This window comes from Platalea leucorodia (assembly GCF_965183815.1).
Source record: "Platalea leucorodia genome assembly, chromosome: 1".
NCBI classification, from domain to species: Eukaryota; Metazoa; Chordata; class Aves; order Pelecaniformes; family Threskiornithidae; genus Platalea; species Platalea leucorodia.
The window spans coordinates 67,672,407-67,689,700 of NC_138823.1; the positions used below are offsets into that span (position 1 = coordinate 67,672,407).

Consider the following 17,294-nt stretch of genomic DNA (forward strand, 5'->3'; position numbering starts at 1 on the left):
TAGCTGCTTAACAATTTAGTCTGTGGCCCTTGTTGGCACAGGTACTCTCTCCATACTTGCCCCGTGCAGAGAGACGCAGAGAGCAGGCGGAGGCGCTGGCTGGAGCAGATGTGGAGAGGATTGTCTCTGTGGTGCCCCACAATGCCAATGGCAAGAACAGGATGAAGCTGCTGCTCTCACGCAAGCCTGTTCCAGCGTAGCCCCCCTCTCTGGGAGCGCAGATAAGAGTGTGGATCTCATGTCTCGAATCCTCATGATTCGTTCACATAAAATCCATTTATTCAGGCTTTCACACTGCATCCAACTGGAACAAATAGTGAATCCTTGCTTCGCTGTGTGACTCAGAGAGATGAAACGAAGGGTGTGGAGCTTGTCCACATAGCAATGCCACTAAAATTAGAAAGGCCACAGTGGTTCTTCGTGGTTGGGAGACACATTTCCTTCCTGCCTGTAATTGGCTGGAAATCTTTGTATGAAGCTGCTTGCGACTGCGATAGACGCCTTGTGCAGAAGATTCTCCTTGGCAGCAGAACTTGCCTCCTGCTCTCATGGCAAAGCTCTGCAGAGGAAGCTGCCAGCCAAACTGCCAGTGATATCAATACAAAAGCAGTGTTTGTACCCATGTAATTTTGAAAAATGGAGTTGGAAAGAAAGAAAGGGAGAGAGCAAATAGGGATGATTTCATAGGGTTATCTGAAAGAAGTAGGCTTTCTGCCTTTGGGAATCATGTAAGTTGGTCATCCTGGTATGTTAGCAGTCATTCTTGTGCAACCAACCATTATTCATCACGCATGATTAAGCAGCCTACAAATCAAACTAATACCAAAATGTATTACTACTTTGTTATGATTACTCCAAAATTGGCTGAAAACTTCAGTTAAATTGTCTGTAAAATAATTTATTATAAGTCATCTTCTAGAGATTCCATAAAGTCTTGTGTAACTAATTTTTTTTTTTTTTTTTTCATGTTACAGTACAATATATATATTTCTTTACTCATCTGAAATATTTTTTCGGTGTCCCTACAGCTTCAAAGCTGGTAGCCTTTTAAGAGCAAAAGCTCTTAAAGAGAACCGAGAAGTCTGTTTTATCAGTCTTTTGTATCTTACTGGGTAGTTTATTGCTGCACGGAGAACTGTTTTTCATATTTACAAGCCATCATTGCTCATATGTATTGGGAATTCACATGGCCATTCTTTTCCATTGAGGTTCATGTCCTGCTGTGATAAATGTCAAGGTGAAATATGAATCCACGCAGCCAGGTGCAAGTTCTCTGTTGTTCCAGCTGTTCTGCCTAGGCTGTTCTTCCCAGCTCTCCAAGGATCTTGTTCCCTGTGTAACCTCACTATTTGTCAGCTGGAGGTGAAACAATATGTCATAACTTTATTTTACTCCCATTTTTAGCTCTCACAGAGTTTAAGGATAACAGGATGCTCTGCACTGGGGAAGGGGAGGTAGGGGTGAGGTAGGAGAGAGAGAGCTGGTGCAGGGCTCTTTCTGCATCTCAGTAAGAAAGGCCCAACAACAGATGGCTTAATAAGGTCACTGCTTTAATAAGACAGAATAATAAGAGGAGTTTATAATAGCTTGAATGACCAAAAGAGAGAGTTTTCTCTCCATGGGCACGATCTGCTCTGTGCAGCATGCCATGAGAAAATCTATCTGATGCTGCATGAATGTGGGGTGCCCAGCATCTGAAGGGATGTAAGATTTACTCACTATCTGTGTTCCTCTTATTATTATGGATCTTTTTAAGAAGTTATCTTATTAAGCCATTTGTTGTTGGGCCTTTCTTATTAAGGTCCAGAAAGGGCCCTGCACTGTCTCTCTCTCTCTCTCTCTCTTACCTCACTCTCCCCAACTCTCCCCCTGTGCAGGACACAGTAGCACTACATCACCTACTCAAAACTCCTTTACTGTTTAAACTTTTCCTAATAGTCCAAGATTCACTAAAAAATAACAGCAGTGGTTCTGAAATCTGCTTAGCTGGGTCTTAACAAGACTCACTGATTTAACGGTGTGTATCTCCAGGAGATGCTGTTTAATGTGCTCTTTGATAAACAGTAGAGTAAAAATATTTCAGCATTCTTACATGATGGAAATTTTATGAGCAGCCATTTTGCTGGCTTATCTCCATTATAAAATATTTGTTTATCTCTAGGATCTGTCAACAGACACAGTGGCTACAGTAAATGAATTTTTTTGCTGACAGTGCTATTCTCTAGATGTGTAACTTGTAAAGCACTACTACATTGTTGATTGGTACATATATGCTTCTGTAATTCCCTGCTGACAGACCTATCTTTTTGAAATCCACCTGACTTCATGCTGCATTTTTTATCATGCCTAGATCTCAAAATATCATCTTGGCTCCTCTCTTTCTTTTTGTTTGTTTTTTTTTTTTTTTTTTTCTATGCAAAGCAAGAAGAATTTGCTGATTTTAGCATATTTTGATAAGAATTAAATCTATATTTTTAGTAAAGATCTAATGTAAAACCCCAACCCATGGTTATACTGTTTACTAAGAGTCATCCCAGAGATTCCTTGTACTATAACTCTTCTGGTGTGATGTAAAGTGAATGTCAAGTTTCATATTTGTAATAAAACAGTTTTTACAGATTCTTGGTTTCCATCTTCATAACTCTTATAGCAGAAAAAATAGAAATAAGATACATGATATTTAAACAAGTGTTTTAAATATTCAGAGTAAATGGAAGCAACCTTTATCTGTAAGTGTGAATTTCATAAGAACTTTGTCAGTCTGTAATCCTTTGCAAACATATATTTGGAAACATATTCTGAATTCACAGAGTACTTTTTTTTTCCCCTGTTAGTAATATACAAGTTAAGAGGCCACATTTAAATGACTGGCAACTCATCATTCAAATTTATATAGAGATGTGAGAAAACTCTCTAGAGTTTTAGTTTCCAGAGATGCAAAAAATGCATTTGTTATATTTTTTTTTTGTAGAAGTAATTGATGGGAAAAGAGAGGACAAGAGTAGTTTCTGTTATCATTATTATTATTTTATAATCCATGAGGACAATCTTAATTTTCTTTTGCACTGAGAATATACTATAGAAAACATTGTATGGATTGTCTCATGTATCTAGTATACCACTATTTCAAGCATATTTTGATTTCAAATCATTGATCATTGTGTGATCAATAGATCATTCTGAAAATATAAAAACATTTTAAGATTGCATTGAATAGCTTTAGTGTTATGCTTGTGTTCCAGTTTTAGGTTGAAAAGTAAAAAAGGAAAAAAACCTGCTGTCATCTTAAACATGTATTATTTTAAAAAGTACCCAATACAGTACAATATGTGCCATTAAATGAATGTCATTTGCTCTTGCCAAATAATAGGTTATTAACTACTCTTTACTTTTAAATGTTTGTAGGCAAATTTAGCCTTGCAAGAGGGAAGACTTGCAGCTGCCCAAACGGAACTGAATAATGCACAGATTCAGCTGGATGAGAAGCAAATGGAACTGGATCAAGTACAAGCCATGTATGATACTGCTATGAAAGAGAAGCAGGCCTTACTTGATGATGCTGAGGCATGCAGAAGGAAGATGAACAATGCCACAGCTCTGATTGAAGGATTAGGTGGAGAAAAGGTACTAGCACATATGAGTGGGTTTCCAGCACAAAGTAGGTGCTCAGTTTTGAGAATACTCCATAATGATCAGAAGTATTGCTCAAGAAATTCAAGGCATGGTGACATCTCAATATCATATGGCACTTTATTTTAGTTATATGTATGTTTTTTCTTGAGCTTAATGCATCTAACAAAGTAAAACAATTTCTTGTGTTAGCTTAATTCTTCTGTATGAAGATTTATGTCATATCATACAGCTCGTATTGGGATAAAGTTCAGATTTAAAGCCAAGGAGCCAAATTCCTTTTAGCTTTAGTAAGAAGAGGAATTAGGCTTAACCTAAATAATTGCCCTAAAATATTTATAAGAAGGATTACTCTCTTTTTGTCACCAAGTATACAAGAATAGGAATTTGAAGCTTGACTAATTTCCTGAATTATATTTGAAGTTCAGATTTCTACTGGAGCCGTTTACAGAATTATGGGCTAATCATTATCGTCTGCACTAAGCTTGAAATTTACCTTTCCTATGCAGACTTTTCTGGCTTCAGCCTGAAGGTTTCCAGAGGAAGCAGGATAGTCTTTTTTCTCATATGATTATTTGCTTTGATAATTCCTTGGTTGATTTCACACAGAGGCAAAATTGATGAGAGCTTTCACTTCAGCCATTGTGCCCTGTGAGGCCAGGACTTCAGCATTTGTTTGCATAGCTGTACTTCAAAATATATCAGTTAAAAATGTTAGATGCTTTATCGTATTTTTCAGCGAATTTCTACGTTTAAACGCAACACCAAAATAGGAAGTTACAGTGCCTTTTTGTGGGTTTTCTGAAGTCTTGTGCTATGAGGTCTTGTAAGAGCTGTTATTCCATTCTACTTCTGAAAATTCAGACAAAAAATTAAAAGACTATATATGGCACTTGGAGCCTTGGGCAAAACTGACACTGGGTTAGATCTGTATTTTCTAAATTTAAAACATGTAGGTCCTGACCAAGATTGTATGCAGAGTGATTGCAAGGGAACAGAAATCTGGAGAGAAATGAATAAGTAAAACTCAAAAATAACATTCAGAAAATCACAGAATCATGGAATAATTGAGATTGGAAGGGACCTCTGGAGATCATCTAACCCACCCCCACCCCCTCCCCACCCCTCTCAAAGCAAGGTCAAGTACAGCAGGTTGCTCAGGGCATTGTCCAGTTGGGTTTTGAATATCTCCAAAGATGGAGACTCCACAACCTCTCTCGGCAACGTATTCCAGTGCTTGACCACTCTCTCTGTAAAAAAGTTTTTTTGTGTGTTTAATCGGAATTTCTTGTATTTCAATTTGTGCCCAAATGCCTTGTCCTTTAACTGGGTGCCACTGAAAAGAGTCTGGCACCAGCATCTTTACACCCTCCTGTCAGGTGTTTGTACACATTGATAAAATTCCCCCTGAGCTGTCTGTTCTCAAGGCCAGACAATCTCAATTCTCTCACTCAAGGCTGCCCCTGACCTTTGCATCCCTGACCAGTTATTTCTTGTTTGCAAGTCTGAGGTTCAGCAAACTGCCTTCCCTCATTAGATTCTCAGTTGCCTGTGCTAAGAATTTTTTGTCAGTGCATTCCTTAAAACCTCCTGGATTGCTTGTGTCTTGCTGTGTTGTCCCTCCAGAAGATATCAGAGTGGCTAAAGTCCCCTGTGTAGACCAGTGCCTGTAAATGCAAGGTTTCTTCCCATTGTCTGAAAAAGACCTCATCTACTTCTTCCTGATCACATTTGTCTGTAACAGACGCACACAACATCACCCGTGTTGGTCTGCCCTCTAATCCTAACCAATAACCTCTCAACTGGCTCATTGTCCATCCCAGAGTCTCAGATGCAGAGCTCTATGCATTCCAGCTGCTCTGTCACATAAAAGAAAACTCCCCTCCTCACCTTCCCAGCCTGTCCTTCCTAACAAGCCTGTGTACACCTGTTGCAGCACTCCAGTTGTGGAAGCCTTCCCACCATGTCCCCATAATCCCCATGAGATCATGACTCTGCAACCACATGCAGACCTCTAATTCCTCATTTGTTCTCCATGCTGTGCACATTAGTGTACAAGCACTTCAGAGAGGTGCCCAGCTGTGCTAATTTCCCAGAAACAGTATGAAAGCTGTCCCCGTTGTTCTGTCTGGTAGGCACTTCTTTGTTTATGTGGGTATGCTTGGAGTGGTCCTCCATTAGCCCTGTTTTATTGATTACAAGTTTCCTACCATTTATATCACCCCACATATTTTGTTTTCCAACCTTCCACTTCCTCACATGATTGTTGGTCATCCTCTCCCTCCAACTTTGTTCCTTCTTTAAAACACTTCTTATCAGTTTGGCCGGCTTCTTGGCAAAGATGCTTTTTCTCCACTTGGTCAGGTGGTTGCCATCTCTTCCTAACATACGTCTACTTCTGAAAAGAATGATTTAACACCAAAAATACTCCTGGTTCAAAGAACAACTGTTTACCAGAAAGAGGTAAATTCTTAAGTTAGATCTTCATGTTAGTTTTGTGCCTGCTTAATCTAACTTCTTTATAATATTTTGCATACAGCTCCGTTGGACAGCAAGCAGCAAAAACTTTCAAAATCAAATTATTAATTTAGTTGGGAATGTTCTTCTGGCCACTGGATTTCTCTCTTACTCTGGACCTTTCAATCAGGAGTACAGACATTTGCTGCTCCAATTGTGGAAGAAAGAGATGGACAACAGCAAGATTCCATATAGTAATGTAAGTGTTCATGCTCTGTCCTGACCTTACTTTTTGCCTTGCAGAGAAATAATGTTCAGAGCATTCCGTTCCAGAAAAGTACATAATTGGAAGATTACTTACAGGCTGTCACATTCCATCAATTTTTTAATAAATAAAAAATCTGAACAGTTGACAACTGAGCTTCTAAAAAACTGTGTTTTAAGATCATCTTTATACAGTCATGCATTGCAAGATCAGTCTATAGGCCATCGCTCTGGCTAATCTGAGAGAGAGATTCTGTCTGAGGTCAGCTGCCCTGGGAGGAACTTGCATAATATGGGAAATGAAGTAGAATTTACCAGCGTAGAATAGATTTACCGTATCATAGGGGGTTCCATCAGGTAGTCACAGTTTTCCCCCATAGTTGGTGCTTTTTTGCAAATGCCATGTTGCATCCATAATTTCAGTCACAAAGTCAAGCAAATCAGCCACATTGAGCATTTACTGGAAGTGGAAAATATGTACGGTGAAGAAAACACCAGTGCCTCAACATCAGGGCCACAAAAATGATCAGAGGGATGGCACACCTCTCCTATGAGGAAAGGCTGAAAGAGCTGGGGTTGTTCAGCCTGGAGAAGAGAAGGCTGTGGGGAGACCTTATTGCAGCCTTTCAATACTTATAGGGGCCTACAAGAAAGATGGGGATAGTCTTTTTAGCAAGACCTGCTGCGACAGAACAAGAGGTAATGGTTTTAAACTAAAGGAGGGTAGATTTAGACTGAACACAAGGAAAAAATTTTTCATGACAAGGGTGGTGAAACACTGGAACGGGTTGCCCAGAGAGGTGGTAGATGAGATGCCCCATCCTTGGAAACATTCAAGGCCAGGCTGGATGGGGCTCTGAGCAACCTGATCGAGTTGTAGATGTCCCTGCCCATTGCAGGGGGGGTGGACTAGATGGCCTTTAAAGGTCCCTTCCATCCCAAAGCATGCTATGATTCTATGATTTTAAGCTATTCCTTTACAAGGGATAACTTGTGAATATGTGGCTGAGAACACCACCCCACAACTGGTATTGCTGTGCCCCTGTTGTTTTCCAGGCAGTCTTTGAAGCAGCAGCTTCCAAGTTAGGCCCACAGGATGGTACAGAGGTGGGGAGATTGGTCTGTGTCTTCCGGGCTGGGTGGGAGTTATGCCCCAACCAACTTTCAGGGACCTAGCAAGATTTACTCTATTTCCACTTTTACCACCTACAGTCTCATGTGCTGCCACTAAATACGTGCTCTAGACATCCACTTTTCACTCTGAACTGTAAATCTAGAATATAAAGGGTGAATTTAAATGAAAGGTTTTTCATATATTTTGTATTTCTGACATATTACATAATAAATTCTTTAACCAACTGTTCTTAATATATTAAATTTTGAATACAACAAACTAGTTTAGGAATAAATAGTTCCATTATTTTCATTTATTATTACTTAAGTACAACATTTTAATAATTTAGATTTGCTAGAAAATATCTGTAAAAAGGAACTAAACCGTTTTGCCTTTTTGAAGCTTCACACTTTTATTCTTAGTGTATCTTGATTAATTCTTGATTGACATACAAATACTCTTACACCCAATTATAGAAAAGACCATTGCACATTTTGAACCAGGAAATATCACCTCTGCACCTCTGTGTATTATCAATTAATACCCTCCTGTCATACCCTCTGCTGTGTACCCACATCGTTTAATTTAATTTAATTTGAACAGTCTTGTTGAAATGATTAAGTTAAACAAAACCTGGATTTTGTAAAACTTGGTTTACACCACTTCAGCTTGCTCCATTCTAAGCTCTTAAATCCATGTACCTTTGTCACCAGCGAGACTGTTCTCAGTGAGTCTGACATCGCAGCTTCTCCTCCATTGGTCCAAGTCTGTGCGGGCAGAGGTGGCCTAAAATGCAGCGGAGCTATGGTCCCATCACGCAGCTTCATTTCCCTGCCACATCATATACTACCTGTATTAAAGTGAACAACCTGCGTGCTGGGACTATGATACAGGGAAGGCTCCTTTACGTGAATCTTGTTCTTTCCTTTTACCACTATCATCTGCCTCAGGAGTGCCAGACCTGCCAGCTGTTCTGGTGCATAGGCTTTGCTCGTGGCCAGCAGCAGCCTTGTTCCTATTCCATGACTTTTAGGAGGTCTGTCTAATATTCTTCCTCGCACCTGGAAGACATATTCATGCTGAAGGCAGAATTTAGGCCATAATAATCAAAACTGACTTTCTGAGTAATCTGTCCATGTTGCCTTCCACTTGGTTTTGTGAATACCTGCGTACATCTTCTCCGGGGTAAAGGTTGGAGAAATAGTTCAGGGAGCCTCTCTTACTCTCAGTACAGGAGTGGAGGCATTAAGCCCAAATGGCTCCTGTCCTCAGCTGTCAAAGCTTTTGACAGAGCAGGTGCTTCTGAAAAGTTCTAGGAGCAAGTGAGCAACCTGTGTACAGCTGTGACTGTACCATTGTGAAACAGTTGAAGGTAGATTAGTTTCCCTGCTGCATCTTCTTTTCATGTTCTTGGGGGATATGACACTTAAAACCTATATTAGGGAGACCTCTTTGCCATAAGAGGTTTGTCACGCTGTTTATCTCATAGAAGTTACTTGTGAATCTTTTTTTTTTTTTTTTTTATGTTAGGTGGTGCATAATTCTTCTCGTAACAGTGATTAACCTTGACCTAACAGAGTGAGCCTCACAGCCCAGCCCAATTTATGCTATGACTCACAAAGATGAATGATTCTGACTTGCCCAGCAAAGCTTTTTGAAAGCTCCTGATGATAAGTAATATATAAGGCCAAGATGGATTTATTAATAAAGTACCAGTAGCAGTGCAGTCTCAGGCAAGATTCTTTACCAGTGTGGTATGGGAGTTATCCTACATACATTCATCCCAGGGAGGCTCTTTCTCAAATTCAGTGTACAAAATGTTCTTAAAAGCTACTTACCTTGGGGAGTATCAGTCAAGATTCTTACCATTTAAGGATAAGAGCTTGGATGTATAATGTCCTTAGAAAGCAAGACATAAAGAACTAAAATTCTGCCTCTATGAAGATGTTCTGACCACAGTACTACTCAGCTGCATCCTTCAAAATTTGAGGAATACTTTTTGATTGTTTCTGTGTTGCTTTTTTTTCTTTTCATATGGACAGGTTAGACACAGAATGCCATAATTAATGAGTTTCAAACCATAATTACCGTTCTGTTTAGATAGTTGCTGTTAAAGACAGGATTATGATTTCAATGATAGTGTGTGGAAGAGAGTTTTAATTATTTCCAGTGAATTAAGTACTCACAAAAGGCAGCATATGGGCTTCTCTTGATACTTCACACCACAGGAAAGAAAGCCGCTTTGCAGTTCAGGCAAAAGGCTTGACATCTGCCTTACTTTGTCACAGACTAACTGGCTGTGGGTGTATGAGTCATTTAGGCATAACAATTTAAAGAAGAGAGCTGTTTAAAATTAGCTATCTATCTGTGTAGTTAGGCACTTAAATTAGCTAAGTTTCAGAGTTGCATAGTGACTGATACTTCCTGCTGCAGTAAGAAAAAATTGAAAGCTGTTTAGACCCTGCTCATCTGCTTAAGGAGCTAAATATGGTTTTAGGTTCCAATTGCTGAGAATTTGGGCTATTAAATGATTTACTGTTCTTTTCACAAATGGAAATTGGATTCTTAAAGTTTCTCTGCCTTCTGAGAATGGTTTGTATTGCTTCATTCAGATTTGTTCAATAATCAGAGTAGTAAAAAAATCAAAGGGCTAAAAAAGCTTTTGAGACTTGCAGCCACTGGTATCACTAACTCTCATGATTGTATCACATACCTCACAATATTTGAAATTTTGCTTTAGGTTTCAGATGCTGAATTATGTGATTTTTGCAGGAGTCACAGGCTTTTTCTTTTTTTTTTAAACATGTTGTTTGTAGAGAAAGTTTACAAATAGGAATTCTTGTGTGAAAAGTGAAAGGAGCAAATAAAAACCCTTCAGTTTTATTCTTTTTAAACTCTCATCATTATTAGGCTACTTTTCTAATTCGGACAGCTTGGTTTGTGATGTTAAGCACTGTTTTCTTCACATACACGTTCTTGAGAGGCCAGTCACTGTTCAGAGTGCATAAAATAAAGCAGGTTAGTAGATGTGCACAAATGAAACTTTAGGAGAATATATGAGCTGGGAAGAGTTCTGACCATAGCAACAATAACTTTCCATGATAGTTCATGGTTATTGATGCATAGCTCATCTCCTCTTTCTTCTCTGAGTCTTCCACGAGCCATTCTGTATTCATATACATACTCGGTGGGCACTTTACAACTTTACAGCAGGAGGAAGCTCTTGTGACCAAGACGACACTTCCTCTTGAGCTAGCAAGAAAGGAGTTTGCCAATACCAAAATCAGCCTGTCATTAGATATTGAACTGGCTTCAGAGTTTCTCCAACACTCTTTGATGGACATCAAAGCCTCAACAGAATTCACTTTCATTATTGCCCAACTTCAATGATTTAGGCACTAAACTTTAAAGAAAGGAAACAAGAATAACTGCCAAATACATTCTGTCATGCATTATGATCAGAATAAGAAGAAAAACCTTCCGCCAAACATTTTAATATAACTCCTCTAACTGGTACTAATTTTGTAATTACGTATTTTCTATTAGGACCTGAACCTTACTGGTATGCTGGTTGACAATGCTACAGTGGGTGAATGGAACCTCCAGGGTCTTCCAAATGATGACCTTTCAATTCAGAATGGTATCATTGTCACAAAAGCATCTAGATATCCTTTGCTGATTGATCCACAAGGTCAAGGAAAGATCTGGATTAAAAATAAGGAAAAGAATAATGGACTCCAGGTAAATAGTTAATTTAATATTTTTTATGTATGTGTCATTCCACATCATAGTTAGCAATGCAAACTATTTTTTCTGTCATCATACTTTGGCCATGTGTAATTTAAATATGATGTTTATTATATACAGTTAGGCAGAAATTAAACCAAGACTGACGCCAAATCTGTGACCTATCTATATCAGGGTGAAATAGCTTGTACTGCTTTGTCACATCCCAGAAAGACAGTTTCAAGAGCAGATTGGAATTATATGTTACGCCATATGTATTTTTACGATGAATCTTTTAATTTCTTGTCATAGAGAAAGAGAAATGTAGAGGGAAGTAACTGACTTGCGAAATTAATTCCAGACAGGATCAGGCGGTTGGTGCTGCATGGCAATAACATTTTAGGGTAAGCATTTTAAGAGGAAAATAGGGAAAAGAAAAAGGGAGAGATTGGAAAAAGAATGGTGGCCTGAGGTAGAATAGAAATCTAGTGATCTTTGAGGCATATCAAACACAAAGCCCTAATTTAGGCTGTATCTTGATGATTAAATGCATGTGATTGATAAAAATACTTATTGCTTAATTTATCCACCCTTCTTACTTTCTATCTAGCAGTGCATACTGTTTGGAATCTGGGTCTTCTACTTAATTCAAAACTTCCTTTTTTTTCCCTTCTAATCAGCCTACCCTCCATGCCTTGTTACACCAAGCAGGATAAGATGGGTTATGATGAAGATCTAAACACATGGTATATTTTCAGGCCAGATCGAGCATGATACTAAACAGTTAATTGTTAATAAATCAAGTCTATCATACAACTGTAGATTATCAAATGAATACCATGGTATACTATCTTCACTCAAAATGAGAGTGATGGATAAGAAAAAGAAACTGAGAATGAAGGTAAGGATGGTGATATCCAGAGATCTGATGACATCATGGTCATGTCATTAGCTAAATCCTTAACCTTCTGAAGCTTGACCTAGATCTGTATCTCCTAGCACTGTTAAGAAAGGCCCCAGTGCCATACCAAATCCAGTTTCTGGTAAGTTGAGCATGCTCAAAAAATGGTGTAGAAACACAGCTAGAAACAGGAAGTATTGACTGAGAAGAGACAGAAGAATAATATACAGCATTCAAAGATCTTGGAAAAATGGATGCCTTTATTAAAAATATGATGAAAAGCTCTCCTAAAACATATGAGTTGTATTCACAGAAGAATTTAGGCATTTTGTGACTGTGTGAAATCTGTCTTACAGTAGATAACTGTCTTACAGTAGATAACATGGCTTCCTCTAAACTACATCAGACCTTACTTTGGCCCCCTAAAATTGGGTCAAAAAATGCTAGTGTGAGTAACCAACAGGAAACCACAGAGAGAAGGATGTATCTCATATTCCACCCTCTTTGAGACTTGCATCTCAGGATTTCAGAGAGCGGCCAAGCTCAGCTTGGGATTGGCAACAGTGAATCTCCTTCAGTTAGGGACCTACACTGACTCTTTCTGCCATGCTGTAGCCTTTTCCCCAACTATTTTAAAGTGTCCTCCAAGCTGCAGCTTCAGTTCCCTCTCTTCATTGGCACATTCCCGCACTTAATTGCCTGCCCTCCAGGTGGCTGCTCTTGCCAGGTGCCGGCATGCAGCCTGCAGAAGGGCACTGCGAACACACAGGTTCCACTCCCTGGTCCAGTCATTGCGTAAGGATCTTAAATCACATACTCACCAAAACAGGCATGGGAGATGTAGATTAAAATACCATCTCCTCTTTCCCCACTATTCATACACTCTAAGTGATGATGACATTTGACTGATGAGCCAGAGAAAAATGTCTGTCAGGCTTGCCTTGTGGTCAGTATGTGTGAATATCCAGCCTATGAAAGTTGCGAATCCTGACAGGGCTTAACTACTGAGCTGCTGAGTACTCTCAAAACTTACGCGGCTTTGAATACACACAGATGCAGCCTCTAAATGCAGAGGAAGCTTTCCTGATGAAGATTCAGTCAGTTATAGGCTTTTAGACATCCTGGCTCAGGTGTCAGCTGTGTTAGAAGAATCTGAGTTCTCCCCCTGTAAAGTCCAGGAGGAGCAGGGTTACGTCAAGACTCTAAATACCCAAATGTTTAGATTATGCCTTTGCATCTGGGATATTGTAATTTGCTATGGTCTTGGTAGGGCTATATTGTTGGTCACTAAGACACTAACTTCATCCTTCAGTTGCGTGTGGACTAAAAATGTAGGCAACATGCTGTTTTGGTGGATACACATATGATTACATTATAATAAAAGTGCAGAGTGGTGGAACATAGTATTAATTTTTAAATAATATACTGTTTTAAGACTGTGTAATATGCCTCTAGATAGTTTAATTATACCTTTTTCTAAGAGCTCTGCCTGCAAGACAAGGATTTATTTTAAAAACTTGTCTATCCTAATCTTTTTTCTGGTAAAAAAACCCACCCCAAAACCATGGCTTAACAGATTCCTGGAAAGGTTATTCAATTATGATCTCAAAGGCTTATGTTAAATTTATTAAATTTAAATAAATGAAAAGGAGTCTATGTGATTTTTAGCAATTTTAAGACTTTATATTGTGAAATGGGAACCGAATTGGAAATTCAACATCTGATGTAAGACCAGACCTCCTGTGTAACACTGGTTCCCTGTCTGAACCCTATAAATATTTCCCTACTTCACATTAGTGTTCTGAGCATAAATCCATTAATATTTAAAAGGTATTAAGATACTACAGTGATTAGATAGATATGTAGATAATAAATAAATAGATAACAATAAAGAAGTGTGATCTCCTATTCTGTCTGTTAAACTTAAAGCAAAACTTCCATTTATTTCAGCAGAGGTGAGTGTTGGTCCCTAAAATGTAATCATTTGTGTAGATATCCCAGGATGAGTATAATTTTTGAAAGCTGCAATAGATTTTATACAGTTTTCTATATACTTGTGAATGCATGCTATATTGTGAACCAATCTTCCCAGGTTACAGCTATGAACCAGAAGTTCTTCAGAAGTCATATAGAAGACTGCCTGTCCCTTGGCCGACCTTTGCTAATTGAAGATGTTGGAGAGGAACTTGATCCTGCTCTAGATAACATCTTGGAAAAAAATTTCATAAAATCTGGTTCAGCATACAAAGTAAGATGAATTGTGAACATGAAATTAAAAAACAAAAGGACAGATGCTGGGTATCTGGTAGTCCGGATACTGCCGAGATTCACATCTTTGCAATACTCAGAAAGATGAGTAGTGAACTCATGGGGTTGGACTTTTTTTACCCCTTAAGCAGGAAGTTTAAAAAATGTAAATGAAAATGTAAAAAAGAGTTAATCTATTTTTCACTGGATAAAATAACTTCTTCTGAATTCAGCTTTTGAAAACTGAGTAATATGTTTTATTTTCAGGTGAAAGTAGGTGACAAGGAGGTAGATCTGATGAAGGGGTTTACCCTTTATATGACAACAAAATTGGCTAATCCTGCCTATACTCCAGAAATTAGTGCAAGAACAACTGTGATTGACTTTACTGTTACTATGAAAGGGCTGGAAGATCAGCTCCTTGGCCGTGTCATCCTCACAGAAAAACAGGTATCTAGTAGCTTGCAATATTTGTATAGAGGGAAGGCATGTTCAATATCTGCACCATGAATGGCTATATTCAATGACTTGGTTGAAATCAAATGCAAGAACAAAAATGTGAATGAAAGTTTAGGGGTTTGTGCATTTGCTGAAAGACAGTGTGGAGCTGGGTTTTAATTGAATGGAGGGACCTAAACATTTATTTTAAGATCTGGCCTTGGAAAGAGAAGAAAGAAAATTATTCATTAAAAATACATCACAGGCTTATACATGACATACATAAAGCATCTTTATTCCTTCATATATAGCAAAGGCTCCTTGTTCAGTCAGAAACCTCTTTTATTTCTGAATTCCTTTTTAAACTTAAATTGAATTACATGAAAAAATGCTCATGAACTCAAACTACTTTTGCCAGCCAGGCTTTAGTGTGTAAGGAGATATGAGATTTTTAAGGAGCCCTGAACATTGACTTGACTCTGCTCTTACTAAAATTTCCATTGATTATGTGGAAGCAAATATAAGGAAGAAAATCCTCTTTCAGGTGTTCTTCAGGAGTTTTATTTCATAATATCAAATCTCAGACATCATCTGCAATAATTTAATTCCTAGATCGCTCCTATTTCTTTTTGTGTCATCTAATTTAACAGCCTGGTTATCCAAAAACTTAGGAGTCAATTCATCATAGGCACTGGGGACAAAGGTGGGCTTTTTACTGTGGCAGTCATACCAATAAATACATGAATGTTACGGTCCAATTACACTGAAATGAAATATTTGCTTCCTTTCTCATTAAAGTGAAAGCACAGAAGTTGTATTTCACATCAAATTGAATGACTTATTTATTTCAAATGGAACTTTTCATAATTGTGTCTTTGTGAGAAAAGTACCAGATATTAAGGTTTGGATTAGCAGAGCTGCTGCTTTCGGTATCTCAGGTAGGCTTGCAGTGAGAGCAGCTCCCCACGTAAGGGAATTCATTCCTCCTTCTTCGACTTCCCAATGCATGTTCTAACCAGTGTGCTTTAGCGGTGCAGTCACTTTGTCTAGCCAACACCTTTCCACTTTGCTCAAGCGAGCATTTGTGGAAGTAAGGACTGGAATCTAAGTGCCCTTCCTTCAGTCTGACCGTCACAAACAGAGGCTAGAGTTATTCTTATGCCCAAGCTTCCTGTGAAATATTCCATGAAAAATGGCAAAGCTACAACAACAGGTACTGAGGAAAAGCTATCCATTAGCAGGGTGGGGCAAATGCTAGGGATGCAAAGCTTTTAGTCTTCAATCCAGTAGATATATGTTTATGTAAGCAAAATTGAACAGCATCAGCAGGAGTGGCTGGGACTGTCCTGACTAACTGTCGTGGTTTAACCCCAGCCAGCAACTCAGCACCACGCAGCCGCTCGCTCACTCCCCCCCAGTGGGATGGGGGAGAGAATCAGAAGGGCAAAAGGGAGAAAACTCGTGGGTTGAGATAAGAACAGTTTAATAATTGAAGTAAAATAAATTAGAACACTTAAATAGGCAAAAGCAAAAACCGTGCACGCAAACAAAACAGAACAAGGAATTCATTCACTACTTCCCATCGGCAGGCAGGTGTTCAGCCATCCCCAGGAAAGCAGGGCTCCATCACGCGTAATGGTTACTTGGGAAGACAAACGCCATCATGCCCAATGTCCCCCCCTTCCTTCTTCTTCCCCCAGCTTATATATACTGAGCATGATGTCATATGGTATGGAATAGCCCTTGGGCCAGTCTGGGTCAGCCCTCCCCCTGGCTGTGCCCCCTCCCAGCTTCTTGTGCACCCGGCAGAGCATGGGCAGTTGAAAAGTCCTTTACCACTGTGAGCGCCACTTAGCAACTACTTAGCAAGAACAAAACGTCAGTGTATCCTCGACATTGTTCTCATCCTAAACCCAAAACACAGCCCCATACCGGCTACCAAGATGAAAATTAACTCTATCCCAGCTGAAACCAGGACAGTATCCACCCCTTATTCCATACCATTTACATCATGCTCAGGTCCCACATTATCCAATACATCCTTTTTAACCACCACCCCTGTTGTCCCAAAAATGTCCATTGAGCTCATTTAGTCCATGACTTTGGGCTCCATCTGTGATAGTGGTCACTCAGAACAGGAGAGGTGGTGTGCTGTGTGGAGTTACTGGGCACCAAAGCCAGCTCAGGTCAGGTCACTGCTGCACTTGCACTGCTTCTTGTAAGGCTTCTCCTCCATTGGTTCAGGTGGTTCCTGCTATGGTTGTTCCTATAACATGCAACTCAGATCATGGGTTACAACAATTTAAAGGTATTTCCATCACAATCTCCACCCCTGGCCCCTTTGGGCCAGGTTTAACATTGCAATGAACTCCTCCCCTTACTCCTAGCCTGGCTAGCAACAAGGGGTTCCTGCTATAGTAATTCCCATAACATGCAACTCAAATCCCGGGTCACAACAATTTAAAGGTATTTCCATTACAGTCTCCACCCCTGGCCCCTTTGGGCCAGGTTATAGGG

At 39.3% G+C, this 17,294-nt stretch overlaps 1 protein-coding gene across 1 annotated transcript in view; it reads left to right on the forward strand.

Annotated features, from left to right (window-relative positions):
• LOC309598479 (dynein axonemal heavy chain 5-like) overlaps window positions 1–17,294 on the forward strand; it is a gene marked incomplete at both ends in the record, with an annotated part of 174,256 nt that overhangs the window by 107,122 nt on the left and 49,840 nt on the right. Inside the window, 5 exons of the mRNA XM_082329118.1 lie at window positions 3,406–3,624; window positions 6,170–6,346; window positions 11,012–11,206; window positions 14,185–14,340; window positions 14,607–14,789. Of these exons, the coding sequence (XP_082185244.1) occupies window positions 3,406–3,624; window positions 6,170–6,346; window positions 11,012–11,206; window positions 14,185–14,340; window positions 14,607–14,789 (930 nt within the window). The remainder of the gene's footprint in view (window positions 1–3,405; window positions 3,625–6,169; window positions 6,347–11,011; window positions 11,207–14,184; window positions 14,341–14,606; window positions 14,790–17,294) is intronic.